General features: G+C 46.1%; 1 protein-coding gene across 2 annotated transcripts in view; it reads right to left on the reverse strand.

Moving 5' to 3' along the window:
• The window catches only part of RAD51B (RAD51 paralog B), a 675,478-nt gene that overhangs the window by 35,690 nt on the left and 617,370 nt on the right, over positions 1-22,418 (reverse strand). Inside the window, exon 11 of one of the 2 annotated variants that reach the window (XM_032875115.1) lies at positions 14,785-14,996. The exons of the other annotated variant lie outside the window; for it this stretch is intronic. Within the exon in view, the coding sequence (XP_032731006.1) occupies positions 14,809-14,996 (188 nt within the window). The 3' untranslated portion in view covers positions 14,785-14,808. Of the gene's footprint in view, positions 1-14,784; positions 14,997-22,418 lie in introns of those variants that run through there. 2 annotated transcript variants of the gene reach the window in all.

The raw sequence follows: 22,418 nt of genomic DNA on the forward strand, positions 1-22,418 counted from the left end.
AATGTCCAAGGAGAGGCTGAGGGTGTGTGGGGAGGAACAGAGGATGCTTTCTGGTAGCCAGCAAAGATTTCTTGGAAGAGGTGAAGAAAGTTCTGGGCGGAGGTGTGAAGACTCGCAAGGCTTGGGAACATAGGAAGAAGGGATGAGACTGTTGGAGAGGCTGGGGATTCCCGAGAACAGCCTGGAATGGGGGTGAGAGAGGCTGAAAAGCGTGGCTCACCCAGGGAAAACTGGAACCCCATAGCGCGTGGAAAAGGTCAGGTGGGGTGGCAGGGAACAAGGCTGGAAAGGTAAGCGGAGGTGCTTCTCTGAGAGGCCTTGAGAGCCCGGCTGAGGATTGAGAACCTGGAGAGAGGGGGACTGGAATTGTGCTTGTGACCACTTTGACTCGCAATCAGAGAAACACAGAAACTCCTAAGGCTTTCATGTTTAATGGGATCTCCACCAGGCATGCAAGGTGGCGATCTTCTCCAGAAGTCATGCCAGGTGTCCCCACACAGTACATACACACCACACCCTCCCCAAACCTCCAGTGATATTTCCCCTCTAGCTCCCCCCACTCAGATTACCCCTCAATCTCTCCTTTTCTCTCATTCTCTCTCTAGCCACCTCCCCTTTGCCTGCTCCACCACCATCCAGCCTGGGGGTCCCCCGACCACTGTGGGCTCCTCCTCTTCTGACCTGCCGTCCCCTTCTCAGCTCTGGCATCTGCCATTCAGGACAGGTGAGCCTCTCCTTTGGGAATTAGAGGCATCTTCTGCTGTGCAGGTGATGGGGTTCAGAACACACTACCCCAAAACACTGCACCTTGGCATATCCAGTATTTTCAGCTGAAGGAGTCTGAGAAAATGGCAGGAGCAGGAGTGTCACTCTGCCCTCCTCCTTCCCCACCCCACTGCTCGCCAACACTGCTCCCCTGAAACAGGTCACAAAACCCTCACGTGAGGGATGCCCTTCCCATACCTGGAGGTATCTCTTATCCCCAAAGGCAAAGGGACGACAAGAGGAGTCCTGGCAGACAGACTTTGCTAAGCTTCCCCCAGTTTACTACACTTGCCTCCTGTCCCATAAGCAGCGCGTTTCTCCACCACGGCCCACCCCTCAGCAAACCCAGTGTCACAATACTCACATCCAGCTGTTCCTTCAGGCCTCCGCTTCCTTGTGGAGGGTCCCGAGGTACATACAACGTACACCACACAAATAAGGACACTTTCCTCCTGCTACACTCTCTCTGTCAGTTTAATTCTCAGATCCAGCCAGGGACCATAAGAGGGGCAAGGAAAACTTTTTCCTTCCGTATACAGGTCAATGAACAGACATGCCAGGATTCACCTGCCCAGCTGTCCAGGAAGGTGGCAATTCCAACAGGTGAGAGGGAGGAAGCCTCCCTCCATCAAGGTCCCACTTGCCTGTCTCCCGTCTGCCCTGCACTCATTCACACATGGCTGGAATTACAGATGGTATGGGACCTGCCTGCAGAGACCTCGAGTCCCCCTCCCACCAGGGTGGTCCAGGGTGGTCCAGGGTGTGACGCACCCACTTCCCTTGATGTAGGGTTTTTCCCTGCGGTATCTGCTTTGTGGATCGATGTCAAGTCTTAATGTGTTATCCCTTCCAGAAATGTTGTGATTATAAAAGATGTCCGTGCTGAGCAGGTAACACTTACCACAGGAGAAGGGAAGGAGGGAAAGGGAACAACTACGTATGGATTCCGAATCACGAGCTAGTCACCGTGGTTATGTTCTTAAGGGTTTTTCATTTATTCTAATACCTCTGCTACTTGTCATTCAACAATTACTTTTCGAGCACCTAATATGGTCCAGGCTTGTTTTAGGCATGGGAATAAAGCAGGGAACAAAACAGACAGAAATCCTGTCCTCATCACACATTCTAGCAGAGAAACAAGAAAATGAATAGAATGCGTAGCCTATTAGAAAGTGGTCAGTGCTGTGGAGAAAAATAAAGCAGGGAAGGAAGACAGGAAGTGCTAGCTGTGGGTGTGGGTGGTGGGAGGGGTGCAATTAAAGTAAGGTGGTCCGGGAAGGCACCACCGAGAAGGTAACATTTAAGCAAAGACTCCAAGAGGGTGGGGCATGAGCTGTGGCCACATCTGGAGAAGATTGTAGGTATAGGAAGCACCTGCATAGGGAATGGTCCTGTGGTCTGTTCCAGGCACAGCAAGACCAGTCTGGTAGGTAAAACACTAAGCCCACTCTCTAAACATGGAAAGAACTGGCTCTTCCTGGTAGCTCACCAGGTTAATTCATCTTGCTAAGGAGGTCAAGTTTGCAGGCAGAGGATATACTCGTTTTCCAACAAAAGTTATCTTGCAAGGACAGAGGACTTGGTCACAAGAGAACATGTTCATTATTCCGACTCTGTCCTTCATGCTGGTCTGGAGCCCAATTCTGCTGCTGTTTGCACTGAGACCGGTCATGCTACCTGAGCCTGTTTTCTCTTTGCAAAATGGGGGATAACATTGAATAACACCTATCCCAAGGGATGAAGATAATATATTGCATAAAGCACTTTGTAAATGGTGACGTGCTGTAGAAATTGTTCATTGTGGTTATTATTAGAGCACAAAAGCAGCTCACGGTCTATGTCCAGCTCAGGTTGGGTCTGTAAAGCCATTTTCATGGGCAAAGAGAACTACTTAGGTCTCCTTGCTAGGTTGCAAAACTATTTTTACTTAGGTGTGACAGTAATCTTCCTATTTGGGGTGGGAAAAGATTTCGTGAGGCTCTCACCAGCCCCTCTGAACTTTGGCTGGATCTGTCAGACCATTTCCCAAACCTGAGTTAATCCCATCCCCACCCTTACCCTCACCTCATCTCAGCTTCTGTCTCCCAGCTTTGCGGAGAGACTTGGGTGTCTGTGCCAATGGTGTCTATCACTAAGTCCCACGGGGTGACCGCAACTGGGTTCTCAGTGGTGCCAAACAATTTTCATCCTTTGGTTAAGTCCTTGTTTTCTTCTTGTGGTGAGAGCTCGGCATCCTAGTCTCCAGCCCCACAGCCCCTCCCCTCACTTTGGGCACATGGCTGGGCTGCAGCTGTACTAGGAAGTACAAGTTCAACCACACGGGCTCCTCCCTGCCTGGACATTCCTTACCAGACCTCAGTTTCCCCTTTACTCCACCCTTCTTCTCTAGATCCAGAGCCAATACCATCTCCCTGCGGAGGGGATGATCTCTTCCTGTGCTGATGGCCAATACCACACTTCCTATAGAAGTAATCAGAGTGACCCCACAGAACCTAGGAATAAGGAAGCTGATTGTTGTATTGTTTATATTAAAAACTGAGAAGCATCTCTATGTCCAACCAAAGGGGATTGATTAAACAGATGATGGGTGCAGCCATGAGAGGGCTGGGCAAACTTTATAAACAGCATGTCCCAATCTTGCTAAAAGCCAAATAAAATTGGCAACAGCACATGCCAACATGTGCATATGGGGGGAAAAAGACTGGAAGGAAACATACAAAGATATCCACCACGATTATCTCCAGGCGATGAGATTATGCATGATTTTTACTTTTGGTGTTAGCTATATTCTGAAATGTCTCCTGTAAGCAGGCAGTATTTTTTATGATTAGAATAAACAGCAAAAATATGACTAACACTTCTCTGTAAAAGCTGCATGCTCTTCTAGTTCTTTTTTGTCCCTTTCAATGCAGCCTTTCCCGGTGGGGTCTGGGTGACAGCTGGACAGTAGCTCTCATTATGTGGAAGGCCCAGAAGAAAACCATAACCAAGTAACATTACCGCGGGAGCTGAGGCATGCAGAATGGAAACGCCTCGATGGCAACATGTTATTACTAATTTTTTTTTCCCCATCGTGGGACAGGTGTTTAGAGGAATGTGGTAAATCTGCTTCAGATAATTTATTTTTTGAATACTATGGTTATTTCATTTTTCTGCCTCTGTTTACATGAGAACCTTTACTATGGGGAAGTGTTTAGGGCGGATAGTTTGTTCTAAGCCCGTTTGACCTTTTTACTTAAGGCCCTACTGTGCGCCAGTTACCTGCTGCTGGTGTTTCTTCCCAGGGGCTTTGGAAATGTTTGGGGATGATTCTGATTGTCCATATGATTGAAAGAAAGTGCCACCGATTTAGTGGGTGAGGGCCAGGGTTGCTAAGCATTCTATACTATCGGGGACAGTCCTGCGTAACCAAGAATTGAGGTCCCTCTCAGGCCACCACCCTGAGGGAGAAACTGTCAGCTGGACTGTGGAGGCAAACAAGGTCTGCAAGGGCCAGAGAGAAAGGAGGGCACGGCTGCTTCTCAGCCTTATGCTAGGATTGAGGGTCACCAGATCTCCCCAGTTTGCCAGTGGAGCCAGAAATGTAGATGATGTAAAAAACTATTTTTAAAAATACTGCCTGAGTCAAACAAAACACATCTGTGGGTCAGATTTGGCTCTCAGGTGGCCAATCGGCAACCCTGTCCTAGGGAAAGACACCGTCCCTGTCTTCATGAGAGGAGTATGGCGGAGTCTGAGGTGTTCGAGTTCAGGTTCTAGAGTGGACCAACCTGGGTTCAAATCCCAGCTCTGTCATTCACTACCTACGATTGCAAGCAAGGGAACATCCTCTGATCCTCCCTTTCCTCCTCCCTAAAATGGAATTAGTGGGAACACTCACTGGTTCTATTACATAGCTGAATCCAGGTGGGGAAGTCCCCAGTGAGGTGTGCGTGGGAAGGGCTTCATGAAGTAGATCGCAGTCTAGAAGCAGTCTTTTCTGCAGACAGTCCACTGTGCTCGGGGCTGAGAGCTCATACCTAAGTGTAAGAGAAAGCCCTTACCCGGAGGTGTTTTCATTCTGGAAAAAGAGATAAGCTCCAGACATAAATATTGTAAGCCGGTCAGATATACCAATGAGACTGACATCAGACAGTTTCAGGAGACCAGAGGCCGGTACCTCTCATGAAGGTGGTGGGGGGTCGGGGCATTTAGCCGGAGAGAGAAGGACGGAAGGAGTGGCCTAAGCCAAGGACAGATTATAAAATCAGAGTAAGAACTGAACGCTTACCACATGCCGGGCACTCTCAGGGCACTCCATGGGGTGGCAAATAGGTGACCTCATCCATGGGAGGGATAAGGCACAAGTCAGGAAAGGTCCCCTGGAGCCGGGGCATGGGGGCGCAGACTGCCAAGCCAGAGCATGGTGGGCTAGTCAGCGGGCAGGGGAGTGGAAGCAAGGAAGTGAGATGCAGAAGCAGTACTCTGGGGTGGGACACAGGACAGGGCGACTGCGGAGGCCTGGAGACTAGGCAGGGGACTTGTGCGGAGGCCAGGGGATGGGGGGTGGGGAGACCCGCGGAGGGTTTTCTTTACCAGCTCTTTGTATAGACCCAGTTTGGGGGGGTGGTGGGGGGTGCTGTCAAAACTGATTACAATTTTAAACTCCTGTCTTGTACCACCTCCCTGCTCTTCCGCCTCTCCTTCCTCACCCTCTGCTCGCATGTCCCTATTCTCCACTGACCAGGCCTCATGGTTATCAGTACCTTCTCCTTAACTATTTTTGAACATTTTGGAAGCAACCCTTTCTCTCACTCATCTGCTGTTATTTTCAAAATCTCTCCAGAAGGCCTGTACACCTCCCCCGCTCTAGAACACAGAGCGCTGTGGGGATGGATGGACTGGGTACAGCACGGATTCCAGACTCCCGGCCCATCAGGGCTCGCTGACGTAAAACCCCATACTGTGTGTGAAGGAAGAGTGTGCTTCTCAAGTTCTGTGGAACATTATTTTTTGTTGTTGTTTTTGTTTTTGTTTTGTTTTGTTTTTGTTTTCCAGGGGAAAATTGTTAATCCACTGGAAGAATAAAGTGTTTCCAAGTTCTCTGACCCATTTGCATGCTTGCAAATGCTGTTTGCAAAATGCTGTTTACACAGGAGGCCCATCTTTTTCTCCAAGTAGACCAGGCCACACCTCTCCTAGGGAAGACTGTGGTTAGCTGGGATTCTGACTTATTCTATAGGACTATAGGATGGGCAGCAATAAGACTATTTCGCTGGGGACATTTGATGCCTAAGCTTCTCTAGACCCTAACCTGACAGTCCGGATCCACGCACCTTCCCTGTAAGGCCTCTTCAGCATGAACAGCTCGCAGCTGTGCAGAACTCTTACCGAGTCAGAGTGGACCAGGGTTTTCATAGGCTGCCTTACAGACGGCAAGTTTCCTGTCACCAGAGGGGACCAGATGTCATGTGCTAGCACTAGGATCCTGCCGTGGTTTCCCCCAGGAACTGGCAACAAAGAAACACCTATCAGACCTTTTTTCTTTCTTCTAGAGCCTTCTATAAAAATGTGTCCAGGGCAGGGACTGAGCACCAGACGTGGGCTAACAACACTGTGGTTATCTGACCCCATGATTGGGCGCAAGTCACTTCTCTTCGGGTTGGACTCAAGCATTCTATGACTTACAGACAGAGGCTCAAAAACGAAGACCTTTCCAAGTCCAGCTCAGAGCCTTGGAATTGGGATTGTCCTGCTGAGGAGCTGGGACAGACAGCTGAAAGTCTATCTGGTGGCTTCTGAAGGACCTGATGTGGCCCTGGGCTCAAAACTCTCAGCTCCTACTCTGATTCCCTGTGCCTGAAAACACCAGCCCAGAAGTCTCTCCCAGGGGTGATTTGAGTCTCCGACCCTGTTCAGGGGTCCTGTAATCAAATGCAAATTACGCCTCTAAGCACCAAAGGGGTGGGAGGAGCGATTAGCTGACAACCCTGGGAGCGGCTGCCTCTGGCCCTTGGGAGTGACAGCCCCCCACAGGGGGAGGTCAGGAGAGAAAGAACAGAAAAGGGAGAGAGCTCAGGAGGGGTCAGGGGCCTCCGGCAGCCCCCACTTCATCCCTAGTATGTCATGAATACGGCCTTGGGTGGGGGTCTAATCCCCAGGCAGCCTGCCCTGGGCACTGTCTCTGCAGGGTCAGGACCCCCACCCCATGTGGTACTGGGTGTACTCCGGGCGGTCTGCTTCCGTGCTCTCCAGGTGAACTGGCAATTCTCCAGGCCAAGGGCCCAGACACATCCGATCTGTCCTTCTCATTCCTTCCCAGGTTCCAAGAAGTCAGGCCTGAACACAAAAAGGGGTGGGGGAGGGGTCTGATGGGGCCACCGCTTGGTGAAGAGGGCGCACAGAGGACGGCCGCGCCAGCTGGGCCCAGCTCCCAGAGAGTAAACCAGACTGTTCTCCTCCGCTCCCCGCAGCCCTCTCCAATCAGGGCGTCTAAAATTACCATATTTACAGCATCTGCTGCCAAGCCCGGCACCAAGCAAGATGAAGAGCGGTGACGCACAAGCTGGGCAGAAGAATGCGGCAGGGATGGGCCGGGCTGGGCCCCAGCGTGTGCGCCCCACGCCAGAGAGCCGGCGGCCCCCAGCAGGCGGGCTGACAAGGTTCACCCAGCACTGAGCCCAAAGGGAGGTGGGAGACCGAGATGTCCTCCCTCTGCTCCTCCCTGCTCCAGAGAACCGCTGAGGCCCCGGAGGCAGGATCGCTGAGCCTGAGCCAGGCAGCTCTGGTAGAGACCAAGGCAGGGATGGTGGGGGGGGGTGGTGGAGAGCATGTTCTGGATCGGGGTATCCACCTCTCTGCATCAGCCTGGATTCTTCTTTCTCTGGGTGGGAAGAGGCCCAGGAAAAGCATGACTCATGACCAGCAGACACTCTCTCAGAGAAGTTCAGAGCCAGGAACGACCTCAATACGACAGAGACTGGGGGAAGGGATGGGGGCTAAAGACTAGGCTGGTAGACTCTGAGGCCAGTGCAGGTTGTCCTGGCTCAGAGGCTCACAGCAGATGCCCTGGAGTGCTAGGACTCTGAGGGACAGGAGTGCTAGACCGGTCTGTTCTTCCCTTTAGCTAGAGCATCTCCTCTTTGGTTTCTTTTGGGTCCTGGACTTCTCTTTAAGTTCTCATTTCATTCCTGCAATATTCAGTGCCTAAAATAAGGCACTGGGTTGTGCTATGGGTCAGGAAAGTAGTACACGAGTGCCAAGAAGGAAGGCAGAACCAGGGTTGGTTGGGGCAGGGAATGCTAAGGAAAAGAGGTTAGTATTGAGTGAAGGTGAAGATGGGCACTACCTCATGAACCAGCTCCCAGAGAAAAACCTCTTCCTTGAGAGAAATGGAAACAGCCGCCATTTGCAATAACCCTGCTGGAACCTGAACCCAGACCCCAAGGTGGGGGCCATTGCTCAAGCAACTGCTTAATCCACATGAGCCATTTTTGGTAGGAGGTGATAAGAGGCAGGATTTGCTGGTGTTTGAGTTGTAGCTGCCCACTCAAAAAATGTTTCCAAGCTGAGAACTCCCACAAATACGTACCCTTTAGCCTAAGACTAAATCTGGCCCCACCCCCTGGGTCTGTTAGAAGGGGAGAGTCCTGATAAACGACACAGATGTGTTTCTGTTCTTCTCTGTGACCCAGAATTGCTAAGAGCCTCCCTTTACCACTAACAGGGTAAGCAAAGGGCAGTTTCAGTCAGCCAAGATGGCAGCTTCTGTTCTCACTGCTCTGTCCTAGGTGGGGCTCAGATTTCTCAATGGTGGCCAGGAGTCCCCATTTCTTCTCTTCCTACTTCTTGGACTGCCCCTTCTGTCTTTCCATTGCTCTTTCCTACTCTCTCATTAAACTTTGTATCTCCCAGGTTCAGGCTTCTGTTGTCTCTTCAAATTCTATTCTTGAGCAGCCTTACTCTCTGTTGGCTTCATTTATCACCAAAAATCTGTGACCTCAGCCCCAGCCATCTCCTGGAATGCCCACATATATTTCCAACTGTCTGCTGAACATCTCCAGTCGGGCATTCTACAATTGTCTCAAATCACACATGTCCAAAACTGATCTCATTATCTACGCTCTCCTGCTTCCCACGACAAGTCCCTCCTCGGGTTCCTCCCCTCTCCTTTCTCTCTCAATGGTATCACCAGCCACTCAGACATCCCAATGGAAACCTTAGAGTCACCTCTGACCCCTCCCTCTCCCTCATCAAGGTCTGTCAGCGTTACCTCAGATGAGTCCTTTAAATATGTCCCCCTCCTCCTGTGCCACCATTGCCCCAGATTAGGCTCCCAGCATCTCTCGGCTACTATAGTCCTTCTTATGGGATCACCCACCCTCATGCCCTCAGATCCCCTCCACTCTACAAACAGGAGACAATTCTCTGAACACAGATCCGATTTGGTAAATATTGCTAAGGGCCCACACTCTGCCCAGGACTGGGCAAACAACAGTGAGTCGGACCAGGTGCGGTCCCTATCCCTAAGGGGCTCGCATCCCAGCTGGGGATTCAGACGGGAAACAAGCACAGAGCAGACAAGTTAATAAAATACTTCCATGCTGTAGTAAGTTCTAGGAAAGAAACAAATCAGGGGCTGAGGTCGGAAATAATGGGGGTGGGGTGGAAATCTGCGCCACCACCCACATAAAGGCCTCCAAAGTCTCTTCATTATGCCCAGAACAAGGTTCAGACTCAGCTTGGCAGGCAAAGCCCTTGCCAATCTGGCCCGATCTGTTTCTCAGCTCCTCTTTCACCACCTCCTCCCCTCCCCCTCCCTCCTAACCCTGTGCTCCGAGTCCCATTCTTCTTGAATTCCCAGACCTATGTTTCCTGGCAAACAACAAGCAGGTAATAAATGTTTGGGTGATCAATATGTGGAAGAATGAGTGATGGACAGAGTCCCCTTTAGAGTCAGGCCCTTTCCCCTTTTTCATGTCTGCTTTCTGGTGGAAGCTCCTTCCACTGAATCTCCATAGCGCTTCTCACACTATTTCTGCCCCAGGGACTAATAGTACCTGACTGTCTCTCCTGGTAGGCTGCTAGGGCAAGGACAGTCTTGTTCCATTCTGAAGAAAACGCCTGGCACAGAGCAGGTGCCTGAAACATGCCAGTTGAGTTGATGGGAAGAGCATGAAGCAAATGGAAGTGATTGGTATTCTTTTTAGACTGTGTTGTGTTAAAACAACTCCAGTGGCCAAAATGGTTGGGTGGAAAGAAGCAGTGTGAAGACTCATTGCCAAGTGGACAGCCAGAGAGCACACACCTCCTCTCGCTCCAGGAACAGCCTCAAAGAGCCCAACTTTGTCACCATGCCTTTACTTTGAAAATATTTTTGCACAATCAAAGCAGGGAACAGTGAAGCAAATACATGCTCCTGGAAACTGGTACTCAAAGGTCTGCCTGTATCCATGAGAACGGGAACTCCCTTGGGTTGGGAGTTTGTTCTAGGGCTCAGCGTATCCTTTCACAGGATCTATGAAGAACCGGCTCCTTTCCCATCTGAGCAGCCTAGGGTACTTGCTTCTTTCCAAGGACCTTAAATGAAACCTAACTTCTCCGCTGTTCCCACATCCCGTTCTTGGAACTCCTTAATCATTATTCCCTGAGGCCAGAATAATTGAACACAGGGGTCTGTTGGTCTTTGGCAAATACACTTGGCAGGGAGGGGGGAAAGTGGACAGGGAACCAACCACAAAAAATTTTCAATAAAAAAATCTGATTAAAGGTAAGAATAAAAATGAGAGGTAGATTTTGTGAATTATTTTAGGCTTAGTGCCTTCTCTCAGAAAGTACTGGGCAGGTGCCAATCTGCCTGGCTTTCTCAAATCACTGTTGATTCGTTTGAATTTCACACATGGTCACCTTGTCATCCTTTCTTTTTTGAATCTCTCCAGAAAGCACCCTGCTCCTGACCTGAGCATTTCATTAGTCCTATCTCCTTGGAGACCATTTCAGATTTTTCTTGACAGCCTTATTTTATTCTCTCTGGCTCGATGTCACCAACCGAACTGTCCTCAGCCAAGCCTCCAAAGGAAATATGACCCACTTGCTGCGTCAGATCATTTGGAAATAGATACAATTGGCTTGGAGTCACTCTATACAGGGCTATAAAATTGCTCTCTCTCCTTCTGAGTGGGTTGGGTCAAAGCCCAAACTGAGGCAAGAGGTTTCCAAGGAATACAGAGCAGAGGGCTATAGTAAGTGGTGGTGATTCAGTCAGTGGTCCTCTTGCTTCTGAGTCACTATTAACCTTCCACTGGCAGCAAGTATGCATAGACTGCCTTCACAGTCAAACAAAATAGTAAGGTCTTCAATACTGGGGTTCATGAAACATTTCACAGGAGTAGCAGGGTTGCAGGGTTGGCACGAATCTCTTCATCTAAGCCAATTTCTAGTCTAAATTTTTGTGTTTCCAAGAGAAATGAAAGTTAGTTAAATTGATTGTGAGATTTACATATCTTGTGTAAGGTTGGCAAGGTGTCTATATTTGTATTGGGCCAATTCCGAAAAACTACCATTGAAATTTTCACATATGTGGTCCCAAGATCTCTTTGGAATTTCACATGGTATCAGTTTCTTCTTTGAGCTAATTTTGCACTGTGTCCTTTTATTCTAACCGCTTGAGAGGCTTCGTGGTCTAGTGAAAGAGCCTCGGTTGGAATCAGAATACCAGGGTCAAAGTCCCAGCTCTCTCATTCTTTGTGCAAGGTATTTAAGATGCCTCAGTTGCCTCATCTACAACATGGGAATTGTGCTACTTGTTTTGCAAACCATAAAGCAACATATAAACACAGGAGAGTTTTGGCCTTAGCAGTGGCTCTGTGGTTGAAAATGAAGTAATTCTCCTGATGCTACTGCAGCTGGAGGCCAAAGCAATGCAATGAGAACATGAATGTGGATGGTCAGGTGAGCAGGACACTGATTGCCCTGATAAAAAGCCTAGTTTTAACTCAAGCCAATTCCTCTAATCTCATTCATTAGGATTTTTTATATGATCTTTTGCTTAAGAGAAGTCTTAGAAGTAAGCCATTTAATCTTGTACTCATTGGAAGAATTTTCCTCCATTTTTCCACCAAGAATATCTTCACAATGCTTGATAATCAATAATATGCCTTTACCGAATGGGTTCTAGGTCCCAGACTTCTATCTTCTAGGGAACAGGAATAAGTCTTTGACTTCAAGGGATTTAGTCCTTTGAGGAAGAGGTCAACAGACCTCTAGAACAGACAGTCAAGGACAAAAAGCTAGAAAGGGGACAAGCTGTCTACGGCAGGGGTTGGCAAACTAGAACCCTAGGGCCAAATCTGGACCACCACCTATTTTTATAAAGACAGTTTGGTTGGAACACAGCCATGCTCTTTTGTTTCCATGTATATTATCCATGTATATTATTCCATGTATATTATCCATGTATATTATTTCCATTATATATTCCATGTATATTTCCATGTATATTATAATTTCCATGTATATTATATTATTTCCATGACTGCTTTGACACTACAATAGCAGAATTGAGGAGTTGTGACAGAAACAGTATAGCCTGCAACACTTGAAATATTTACTATCTGGCCCTTTATAGAAAAAGCTTGCTGACCTCTGGTCTAAGGGAATCAGGTCTTTTAAAGACTTAACCTGGGTCCTCAAAGTTGAGGAAGAGTTAGCCAAGTGGGGAACAGGAGAAAGGCATTCTGCTTCCGTCCAACAGTGAGTACAAAGAAATGGAGTTATTAAAGGGTATTTCCAGTTTAAGAAGTAGGGAGAAGTCTCAGTGGTACGTGACAGAGAACAGTGGGAGATGAGGCTGGCAAGGTGGACTGGGGTTAGACAGAAGGACCCTTTAGGTCAATGCTAATATGTTTGAAATTAATCCTGTAGGCCTTTGATTTCCAAATGGGATGGACATCCCAGAGTTCCATAAGAGGATCCATCAGGATTCAGGCAGAAATTATTAGAATTTTAACTTCATTTTTATCTAAGAAATAAGAAATTGGGCTTTATAAAATTTAATATACACATTGACACTCCATTCATGGCCGTGGCCATGGGTCACAGACCGTTCCTGAGATAAAGCACCCTGTAGCAAGATTTGGCTCTGCACGGGCTCACTGGTGTCCTCAGTCCTCAGTCCTCACTCTTTACCAGGCTTTGAACCAAAGATAAGTCACTATAGTTTACGTGTTCTTGGTTTGCTGCATTATGGATATTATCTAGTTCAACCTCACATATACAAAATGGACAAGGGGACTAAAATTATTCCTGCAGAGAAAACACGGATCAAAGACCGTATCAGTAGTGTAAGCATAGGTAAATAAGAAGACGAGCGTTTATACTTCTCTTAGAATGATTTCTCTTCAGTCATATTCTAGCTAAAAGGACGTACCAAATTTTCAGATGTGACAAGGAGAGCCAACCACAATTAGAAAATTCCAAGAGAACCCTCAGACATAGGGATTCACATCCTCTCTCACTTACGATGAGCTCTGCCTGATGCATTTATCGTGCTTTGTGATAGCAGGTAATGACAGCACAGTGACGCCATCGTGATTAGTAAGATATTTTAAGCTATTGCTTAGGTCAACTTTATTTCAGCTTTCTAAAACCTTTAATCTTGTGTATGCTTTCTAATGTACAGACATCATGTGTTAGTAAAGAAATACATGTGTATAACGTAAAAATATATTTATATATATAATGGGAGTACATATTCAAAAATTATTTAATTTCAGAGGGTTCTATCAAAAACAATGGTCTCAAACAAAAAGCATAAATACTAAGAGCTGTTATTACAAGTTCTGCTCTGCCAGCTCTCTCTTCTTTCCAAAACGAATGGTGTTAGGCCCAAGCAAGGCCACAGAGGTTTGCGCTGACAAAATAGTTCCGTGACGAGCAAAGTGAGTTTGGTGACATAAAAGCACAGGAGTAGGTTCTAGAGATAAGAAAATATACCCCAGGAATATGGCATGCCACCCAGACCCAGCTTTCACCTCTGACCTACATGGGTTTCCAAGGCAAAGGATTCTTCATTCCTGAGGGATATAGCCACTGTTTCAGCCAGAGAGGCCATTCCCTGTGCTGGCTGGCATGATGAATTGATTCCAATGGGCAGATACATTCTATCAAGACTGTGACTGGAGGATGTGGCTTCTGGGAAGGACTATGGCATTTCTCCTGGGAAATGGGCCAGGGAGGCCATTAACCTATTCCAACCAGTTCTCCCCAGGCATCTATTGCTTGCTACAACGCACCTAGTTGCCAGATTTGAAAAACTTAACTTATATCCTTTCCAAGTCTTCAAGAACAAAGGAAGCTAGACAGACTTAGGTAGGGTGAGGGCCTGTGGCATTCCCTGGAAGATACGGCCGGGGCAGTCCCTGGGAAGGAACCAGCATGGGTCTTGAACCTAAACCAAAAGCCCTGAAACATCAAAGGGAGTTTCCTTCTCTGTGCTCCATGAAGGAGGCCATGCCCTCTTCCTTGCCTTCTCTTTAAAGTGCTGGGCTGGGGGGTAGGGATAAAAATAAAAACCAAATGAAAGCAACAGCAACCACTTTTTATGGACCAAGTTGGACTTAGAAAGGGAAACGAAAAGCCCGCTCCGGCTTTCACGCCTCTATGTCATCTGGCCCTACTCTTCAGGTGGATTCCTCTTTCCAGCAATGTCTGTTCCTTTTCTCAAACACACCGTCCAATTCCACCCTTTGCTTCTGGTTGAAATTCTACTCAAACTTGGAGCCTTGCAAGCTTCCATCGGCTTCATCTATCTTCCCTCACTGCTCCAAAACCCACCCTCTCCTTCTTCTCCTGGTAGCCAGTTCCAAATTCATTAGGGCCCCCTTGTGTGTTTCCCCAATCGTTTCAGGTCTCCCCAGCTGACTTTCTTGCGGGGGAGGGGGGTTGTCATTACATTGTTTCCACAGGACCTGCTCGATCTTGAGCCTCAAAACCAATGCTAGGAACGGAGAATTCTTTGCCCATGTTTGACCTGAACAGATTGTTTTAATTCACTAGCTCTTGTGTTTAAAACCAAACAAAAGAAGGAACAAGATGGGATTCACTCATGACCTGGAAGCACTTGGAAGGGGCCGAGAACAGGCAGATCTGTCCAGGGGATTCTCTCTGTCCTTGTGAGCTCGGCCCAGCTGCTGGGGACGGATGCCAGCACAGACAAGCTCTTCGGAGGCCACAGCCTGCCAGGATCAGAGGGCCTAAAGGAAATACCACCACAAAACACGAGCCTCACACTCTTTCCTACTGCATCCATCAAAAACAGCAAACGCAGGAGGGCTTAGCGGACAGCAGCCTGGAGGATGTGGGGCCCTGCTAGAGGCCACAGTTTAGCATCCTTTCACCCAGATGAGGGAAAAAGTCCCTTCTTTTCTCACCCCTTCCCCAAAATTAAAACAATGAAAATCAGTTCTCATTATCCCAATAATTAAGTCCCATTCAGCCAGCTGACAGTAGCCAAAGAATGATTTTTCTGTGCTGCGCTGTGTGGCTGCCCTCCATGGCCCCATTCATGGGCCACTGTGTGCATTTAATCACCCCGAGCGGGCTGAGCTAATGAAATGCTGGGGCCTTGCCCTGCCCTGACCCTGCTGCTATTTCTATCTGAGCTCAGCATGTCCTTCGCTTGACAGTTGCAACGGAACAGCAGATTTCTCTCTCCCATCTATGGAGTGTAAAGAGCCTATTTTGGCAGCCTGTGGGGCTGCAGACCCCGCTGGAAAACCAGTGAATGCCCCTGGAGGTTAACTTGCAAAGCTGTTTTCCAGACTGAGAGGCGGGGTGGAGGAGAGGCTGAGCACCAGAGACCCCAAGGCTGGGAAGCCCATAGGCCTAGGAGAGGAAAGGCGCGGGCTCCTCCGGGGCAGGGAGGGAGGATGAGCCTGGAAAAAGTAAGGGGCCACGCCATGGGGCAAGCTGATTTATCTGATGCAAACCTGAACAAAAGCTCTTTGTCGGTTATCAAAAAATCTCCCTCCCTCTCCAGGGTCAAAGTGAGAAAATCCATTCCGTTTGGTTTCCAGTTCGCAGGGTGCGGTGAAAGGGGGGATCCCTGCCGAGAGATTGCTCTCTTGACATTCCTAGCTGTTGTTTTAATGACTCCTTAAGATTCAGAAGTTAGGGAATAGGATGCCAAAGTTACATGCATGTATCTGTACGGAAATGTAGGGAATTACACTTAGCTAATGAAAACAACAACAACCCAGTTTTCTCTGAGGAAGTTGGAGAGAAGAGGCAAAAATGTATTAAATGTGTCAGCATGGCGGCTTTATAGAGAAAATACATACCTAATGAAGGACTTAAATCAGAGGGGACAACTCAAATGCCCCCAGGGGCCAGAGAGGACACCAGGATGACTGAAGGGAGGCAGACGGGGACCAGGGCACACTGGAAAGGCTGCCTCACCTAGAGAACACCATTGCTACATGGCCCCAACTCCTTTCTGCCATATAGGCAGGTGGACCTGGAATGACATGATTGTCCCTGTCTTGTTCAAAAGAGAAACCAAACATCTCTATTCTTATATGAAATCTCCTAATCGTTAATGCTGGAAACTAATTCAAGGTGTTTAAAAAAAAAAAAAAAGAAAGAAAAGAAAAGAAAACCCAGCATGCTAGCCAAACTAAATATGTTGGCACACATCAAGCCCATGGCTCACATTTGTGGGGCCTGGGGCAAGAGGAGAAATGGAGGCCACGTCTCATATGTCTAAATATTGAGAAGGTATAAATCAAGCTCACTAACTGTTAAACAAAATACGCTCTGTCTGCCTACAGTGAAGAAAATAGGCTTTTCTAACGACCTGGTAGCCAGGTGTGAGTTCAGAATTCTTGGGACGGAAGTGAGGCAGCAGGCCGGGGAGAGCTGGCTCCTGGCCCCAAGTCCTTCTTTTCCCACCCCCCACTTCATCCTGCATTACCAGGGTCTTGTGTACTCGTGTGGACATTCCAGGCCACAAGACCGAGCTCTGTCTAGCCCCTTACTCCTCACATGGTCACCCCCTGGATGCCACTCAGTCCTCGTGGTGCCTCCATCCACAGTAAAGTCTACCCTTGGGAAGGCAGACCCAAATTAACTTGGAGACATTTGACGGTGAACTGCAGGGTTTGGGGATCCAGGATGTGGTCCAGGGGTAGGAGCATCATCTCTGAGAGGTCACACCTCTTTGGCCCATGCGATTAGACAACAGCCAGAGTGAGGCCCTTTAAAGAGTGATGTGTAAGGCCCCATGTCAAGTTTAGATCCCTGGCTTAAATAATCACATGCCCAGAAATGAAGACATCCTGATTTGGGGCCTGATTTTATGACTAACTAGCTATGTGACTTGGGTAGATCTCAATCTTCTGATGAATCAGTTTCTACATGAATCAAATGGGGACAAAACCAACTCACTTGAGAAATAAAACGAGATTATTTAGTGAAAAGACTTTAAAGGTAGTAACTAGAAAAATTTTTTAGAAGATCAAGAAAATAATAATGCCATATACACAAGTTTTATCAAAGAGAACAAATATCTGAAGGTCTCACTCAAACGATATCATTAAAAATCTATTTTATCCCAAGATATGGGCTGAGTCTAGAAGAATTGAAATGATAGTACTTTTTATTGAGAATCTTTTCTCTTTTCCAACAATCCCTCCAGATGGGTCTCCTATCACACTGATCTTAAAGGATGTTGCTGAGGTAAACAAAGCAAAACAAAAACAAAATAAATTTGCAGTGATTCATGATTCCTTTCCAAAAATGGAGCAGCCCCTTTTAATCCACAGTAGAGCAGGATCTCTCTTTAGGAACACATGTGCTGTTACTGTGCTAACCATTCCAGAAATGTCAGGTCCCATTTCTTAATGAAAGAAAATCCATGGGAAAAGTGGCAAAGGGAAAAGAGGAAAAAAATACGAAAAATCTCTGTAATGACCTAAATCATGAACAGGTAAGACTTTTATTTTTAAAGACAAGAAAAAATAACTTCAAGCCACAGAGGGAGCCAAATTGTACATAGGTAACTTGGTATACCTGGAAACATCCATGTGACAGTAAACTGAAGAGTTCCTTCCAAAGAAATATTGTCTGATGTTGATAATCAAGTCAAAGCATGTGTGGTTTGGTCCTAAAAGAGATCTTTCTCCTCAGACCAAGTCAGGACTGACCCCGAAAGTACAGCCAGAGAGGCGCTAAGGGGTTTTGTGACTTCTCAAATATCCAGGAAGGAACTGGGAATTGTGAGCATTTGTTTTGTTAGAATGCGTAGCACTCATTTCCTCTTCTTAACACCACCCTGTTTTCCTTTTGGGAGGTAATCTCTTTCCCTTAGGATGAGTCTGTGGGTAGAACTGGATAGGAGGTTTGGGACCTCCTATCCAGTTAGGCCAATCAGTTGCTCCCCTGTGGAATGTGAGTTTTGAGCAGAGGGACAAAGAGAATGGAAACATTAGGAAAGTCATTGCATCCAGATCTAGTATCCTGACCAGACTTTGGGGACCCTTGTTGAGGTTCTTACCTCCTAGCTTCTGAAGCCTAATTGCCTCTTGCCCTTTTCTGAGACTGGTTCTCCACTCTTTCCTTAATCCTATAGGCCCCCTATATCCTCCTTTTAAACTCCTTTTGGTTTATGTCAGCCAGAGGTGCTTCTGTTGCATGAGACCAAAGAACTTTAATGGATACAATAGCCCCAGTACTCTGTGGGTACTGACCCTCAGTCCCATTTACCAAGTGCTTCTGGAGACCTTACAAGTGTCCTGACCTCAGGGAGCATATGTCTGTTTCACTGTGGGACATGAGCCAGAGGCCTAACGCACAAACAAATTTCCTCTACCCAGTTACACATGACCATTTTCTTTCTTGGTTTTCCTGAAATGTTGGAAGGTTCATTTAGTTTTTCCCTTCAGAGTGTGGGCTGTTCATAAAATGGCCAGCAGAATCTTAGCACTTCAAAGGGTGCTTCCAGAATGAGTACGTAGTTGGAATCGGGATGACAGTGAGTCAGCCTGGTGATCCTCAGGCCTGCGGGGAGATCGATGTGTCAATATCACATGCTCAGAGCCTAGCTTCCAATGTGCCTGACTGTCCTTGAAAAGAGTTAGTGGAAAAGGCTGAGGGTTTGCCAGGTGAAACTAAAAATAACAAAGAAGAGATAGTGTGGCGGGTAAAGATATGGAGGAAAGAACTGGAAACTGACAGCAGAAAGTGCTGAGTTCATAGTGAGAGACGAACAAGAGTATATGACATCTGGGGCAGCAAATGCCCTTCACTAGCTTTGAGCCTAGCTTTTGAAATCAGCAGTAATATTTATTGTTTCATTTTTAACCTCTTTGCTCTTTGGTCATTTACCATCATCTGGGCTCTTAGCTTGATATTGCTCTGTATGGCCCCCAACCATAGGGAGATGGGGTAATTTGGAGGTTCAGAATATAAGGGCTCCAGAGCCAAACTCCGACTAGAGTGTGGTTGGACTTCAGCTTTACCACTTGCTAGCTCCACAGCCTAAGGTGAGTTGTTTAGCCTTTTCGTGCCTCAATGCTCTTATCTATAAAGTGGGGTAATACTACATGTAAAACACTTAGCTGTACTCCTGGCACAGTAAATAGTAGCTACCGTTATTTATTCAACAGATATTTACTGAGCATCTAGGATCTCCAGGCACTCTTCTAGTCCTTGAGATACATCAGTCAACAAAATAGACAAAGATTGCTACCCTCACAAAGTTTATATGCTAGTGGGGGAGAGACAATAAACAATGCTGGTGCTGTTATTAATATCTGACCCAATTATTATCTGACCCACTATCTGCCTTCTCCCCCAAACTTTCTGGAACTCCTTTAAGTCCTTATCCTCCTCTTTAAACATTCTGTTCATCTTGGAGCCTTCACTGAAACCTGGGTGGCCTGAGTATATGTGGTTTTCCCCATTGCACTCAGAAATAGGGTCTGCTTTTCCTCTTATTGTCCATGTATCCCAAAGAAAGTTGGCTTCCTTTGCTTCCCACCGCTCCTTCCATGCCTTTTCTCCAACTTATCCTATAAAAACCATAGCTCTTCGGATGGTCATTTCTTCAGAACATCTAACCCCTCTCCATTTTGTTGCTGCCATCAACCATGTCTCCATTAGTCGTCTGTTTATTCAATACTGGAGAACCCAGCTCACCCTCCTCCCATTCACCCCTATTTGTCACCATTCTTGGTGACTTGAACATCCCTGGTCTCTGAGTTCCTTGACCTCCTCACTTCCAGTGATCTGTTCTTCCACCTTGCTCAGCTACTTTAAAATGGTCATAGCCTTGACCTGGTCAGCACCCCTTCCAAGTCTAGATTTTAATTGTCATATGATCCAACCACCAGTTTCATCTTTCCAGCCACTTTCTCTAGTGTTCCTATTCCCATCATATAAGCTCACCTGCTTCTTTATGTGCATTTTGTTTTATTTTGCTCCATTTTGTTCTATCTAGGTCAAACTTGCCTAGAACACACCCAAGCTAGGTCAAACCCAACTACTGGCTTAGGCTGAAATGTCAGTGAGGCAGTTTAAAATGAATGGGGAAAATGGCATCCTGAGTTGACTGATCCCACATTAAGTCCAGGACTACTATAGTTCTCAAATGAGTACTCAATACTGCCCAGAAATTTTGCATTATTTCTCTAGCAAGTTCATTCTAATTTTACAAGATTACTATCTGTATCTCTTCTCCCCGTCAAACCTCTAATCATCACCCGCTCTCAGCTGATGATTTCAACTTACGTCTCATTGAGAAACAGAAATAATCAGACCGAAACTCTCATTTCCCCATCACCACATCTGTTAAAGTACTGGCGTAGTATCTGTGTCCCTCTTCTTGTTAAAGCCAAATGCTTCCACTTGTGTTTTGGGGCCCATCTTCTCTGGATGTCTCAAGGACTTCGTTTCTAACGTCAGCCCCATCTCACTTCTGCACAATCAGCCCCTTCTACTTTACCAGTTACTCTAACAGCATCAGCAACAGAATGCCCAGCTATCTCTCATCTTTAAAAACCCTCCTTCATACCACATTCTTCTCCAGCTACCGTCCTATTCTGTCTCCCTTCAAATTAGTTTTATGCAGTGTATAGGGAATGCTGTTGACTATTTTAAAGAACACTTTATTTTTTTAAGAGTAGTTTTAGGTTCACAGCAGAATTGACCAGAAGTTACAGAGATAGTCCCCTGCCCCACGCAACAGCTTCTCCCATTATCAACAGCTCCCACCAGAGTGATTGATTGTTATAATTGATGAACCCGCATTGACGCATTACCAAAGTCCATAGTTTGCACTGCAGTTTGCTCTTAGTCCTGTGCATTCTACAGGTTTGGATAAATGTATAATGACACGTATGGATATCCTCTGTGCTCTGCCTATCCATCCTTCCTCCCCGCCCCCATCCTTTTGTAATTTCTATACTGATGTTATCTTCAGGGAACTGTCTCACTCCCTTTGTATTTATAATGCTTTTCCTATAGTATGGATTATCTTATTATCTTTAAAGGAAGATCACTTGTCTTTTCTCTTTCCAATTCTTATATCTGATTTCACTTTCTTTCCTCATTGCATTGGCAGCACAGATAATAATTATCATCTCCTTTTCCCCTGTTTTTAACAAGAATATAGCTGAGGTTTTACCACTGAGTGATGTTTACAAAGGTATTTGTTATATACTCTTTATCAAGTTAAAGAAGTTCCCTCCTATTCTTAGTTTGCTGTTTTTATAGTGGAGAAACTTCGGATTCTATCAAATGACTTTTCTGCATCTATAAGATAATCATGGACCTTATCTCTTTTCATCTGTTACAAGTGGTGTCTTACATTAGCAGCTTCTGATGCTGGGTCACCCTTGCATTTCTTAGATAAATTCCACTAGGAGATTTTTAAAAAAAATACATGCACACACTCTATCATCATCATCTCTGGTAATATTTTATTTAGGAATTTTTCATCTATGCTTATAACAACCAGTCAACAATTGTATAGTCTTGGGTTTTATATCAAGTTTATACCAGCCTCATAAATTGGGAAATTGTCCTTCTTTTTCTATACTGTAAGATAGTCTGTATAACATAGAGGTTAGCTGTTCCTGATGGGTTGGTAAAACATTCCTGCAAAACCACCTAGGTTCAACATCATTTGAATGAAAGATTTTGAAAAGTGATTCAGTTCCTTCATGGGTTATTGGTTGATTTAAAGTATCCTTGATTCAATTTTGAAAATTAATTTTTCTAAAAACTATCAATTTCATCTATTGGCATTAAGTCGTTCATAGAATTGTTCACAAAATTGCTAATCCCACTTTATTGTGATTTTTTTAATCCCTAGTGTATCTGTAGTTATGAGTCATGGTCTCTTTTTTATTCTTAATATTATTTACTGTTTTTTTCCTGTTTCTTGAGCAGTCTTTAGAGCTTCATGTATTTTACCAGTCATTTTCAACAATAACTTTAACTTCTGGATTTGTTGATTCCATGTTTTGTTGTTGTTGTTTTTCTTTTCCATTAAGTTCCAATCTTTATTATTTTGTTATCTGTTCTCTTTGGACTTAATCTGTTTTTTTTCCTTGCTTCTAGACTGAAATTTTTAACTTCTTATATTTATTTTTTTATTAGCGAATTTCAAGTTTATG

This window comes from Lontra canadensis, unplaced genomic scaffold (genome assembly GCF_010015895.1).
Source record: "Lontra canadensis isolate GAN:19392208 unplaced genomic scaffold, GSC_riverotter_1.0 scaffold55, whole genome shotgun sequence".
NCBI classification, from domain to species: Eukaryota; Metazoa; Chordata; class Mammalia; order Carnivora; family Mustelidae; genus Lontra; species Lontra canadensis.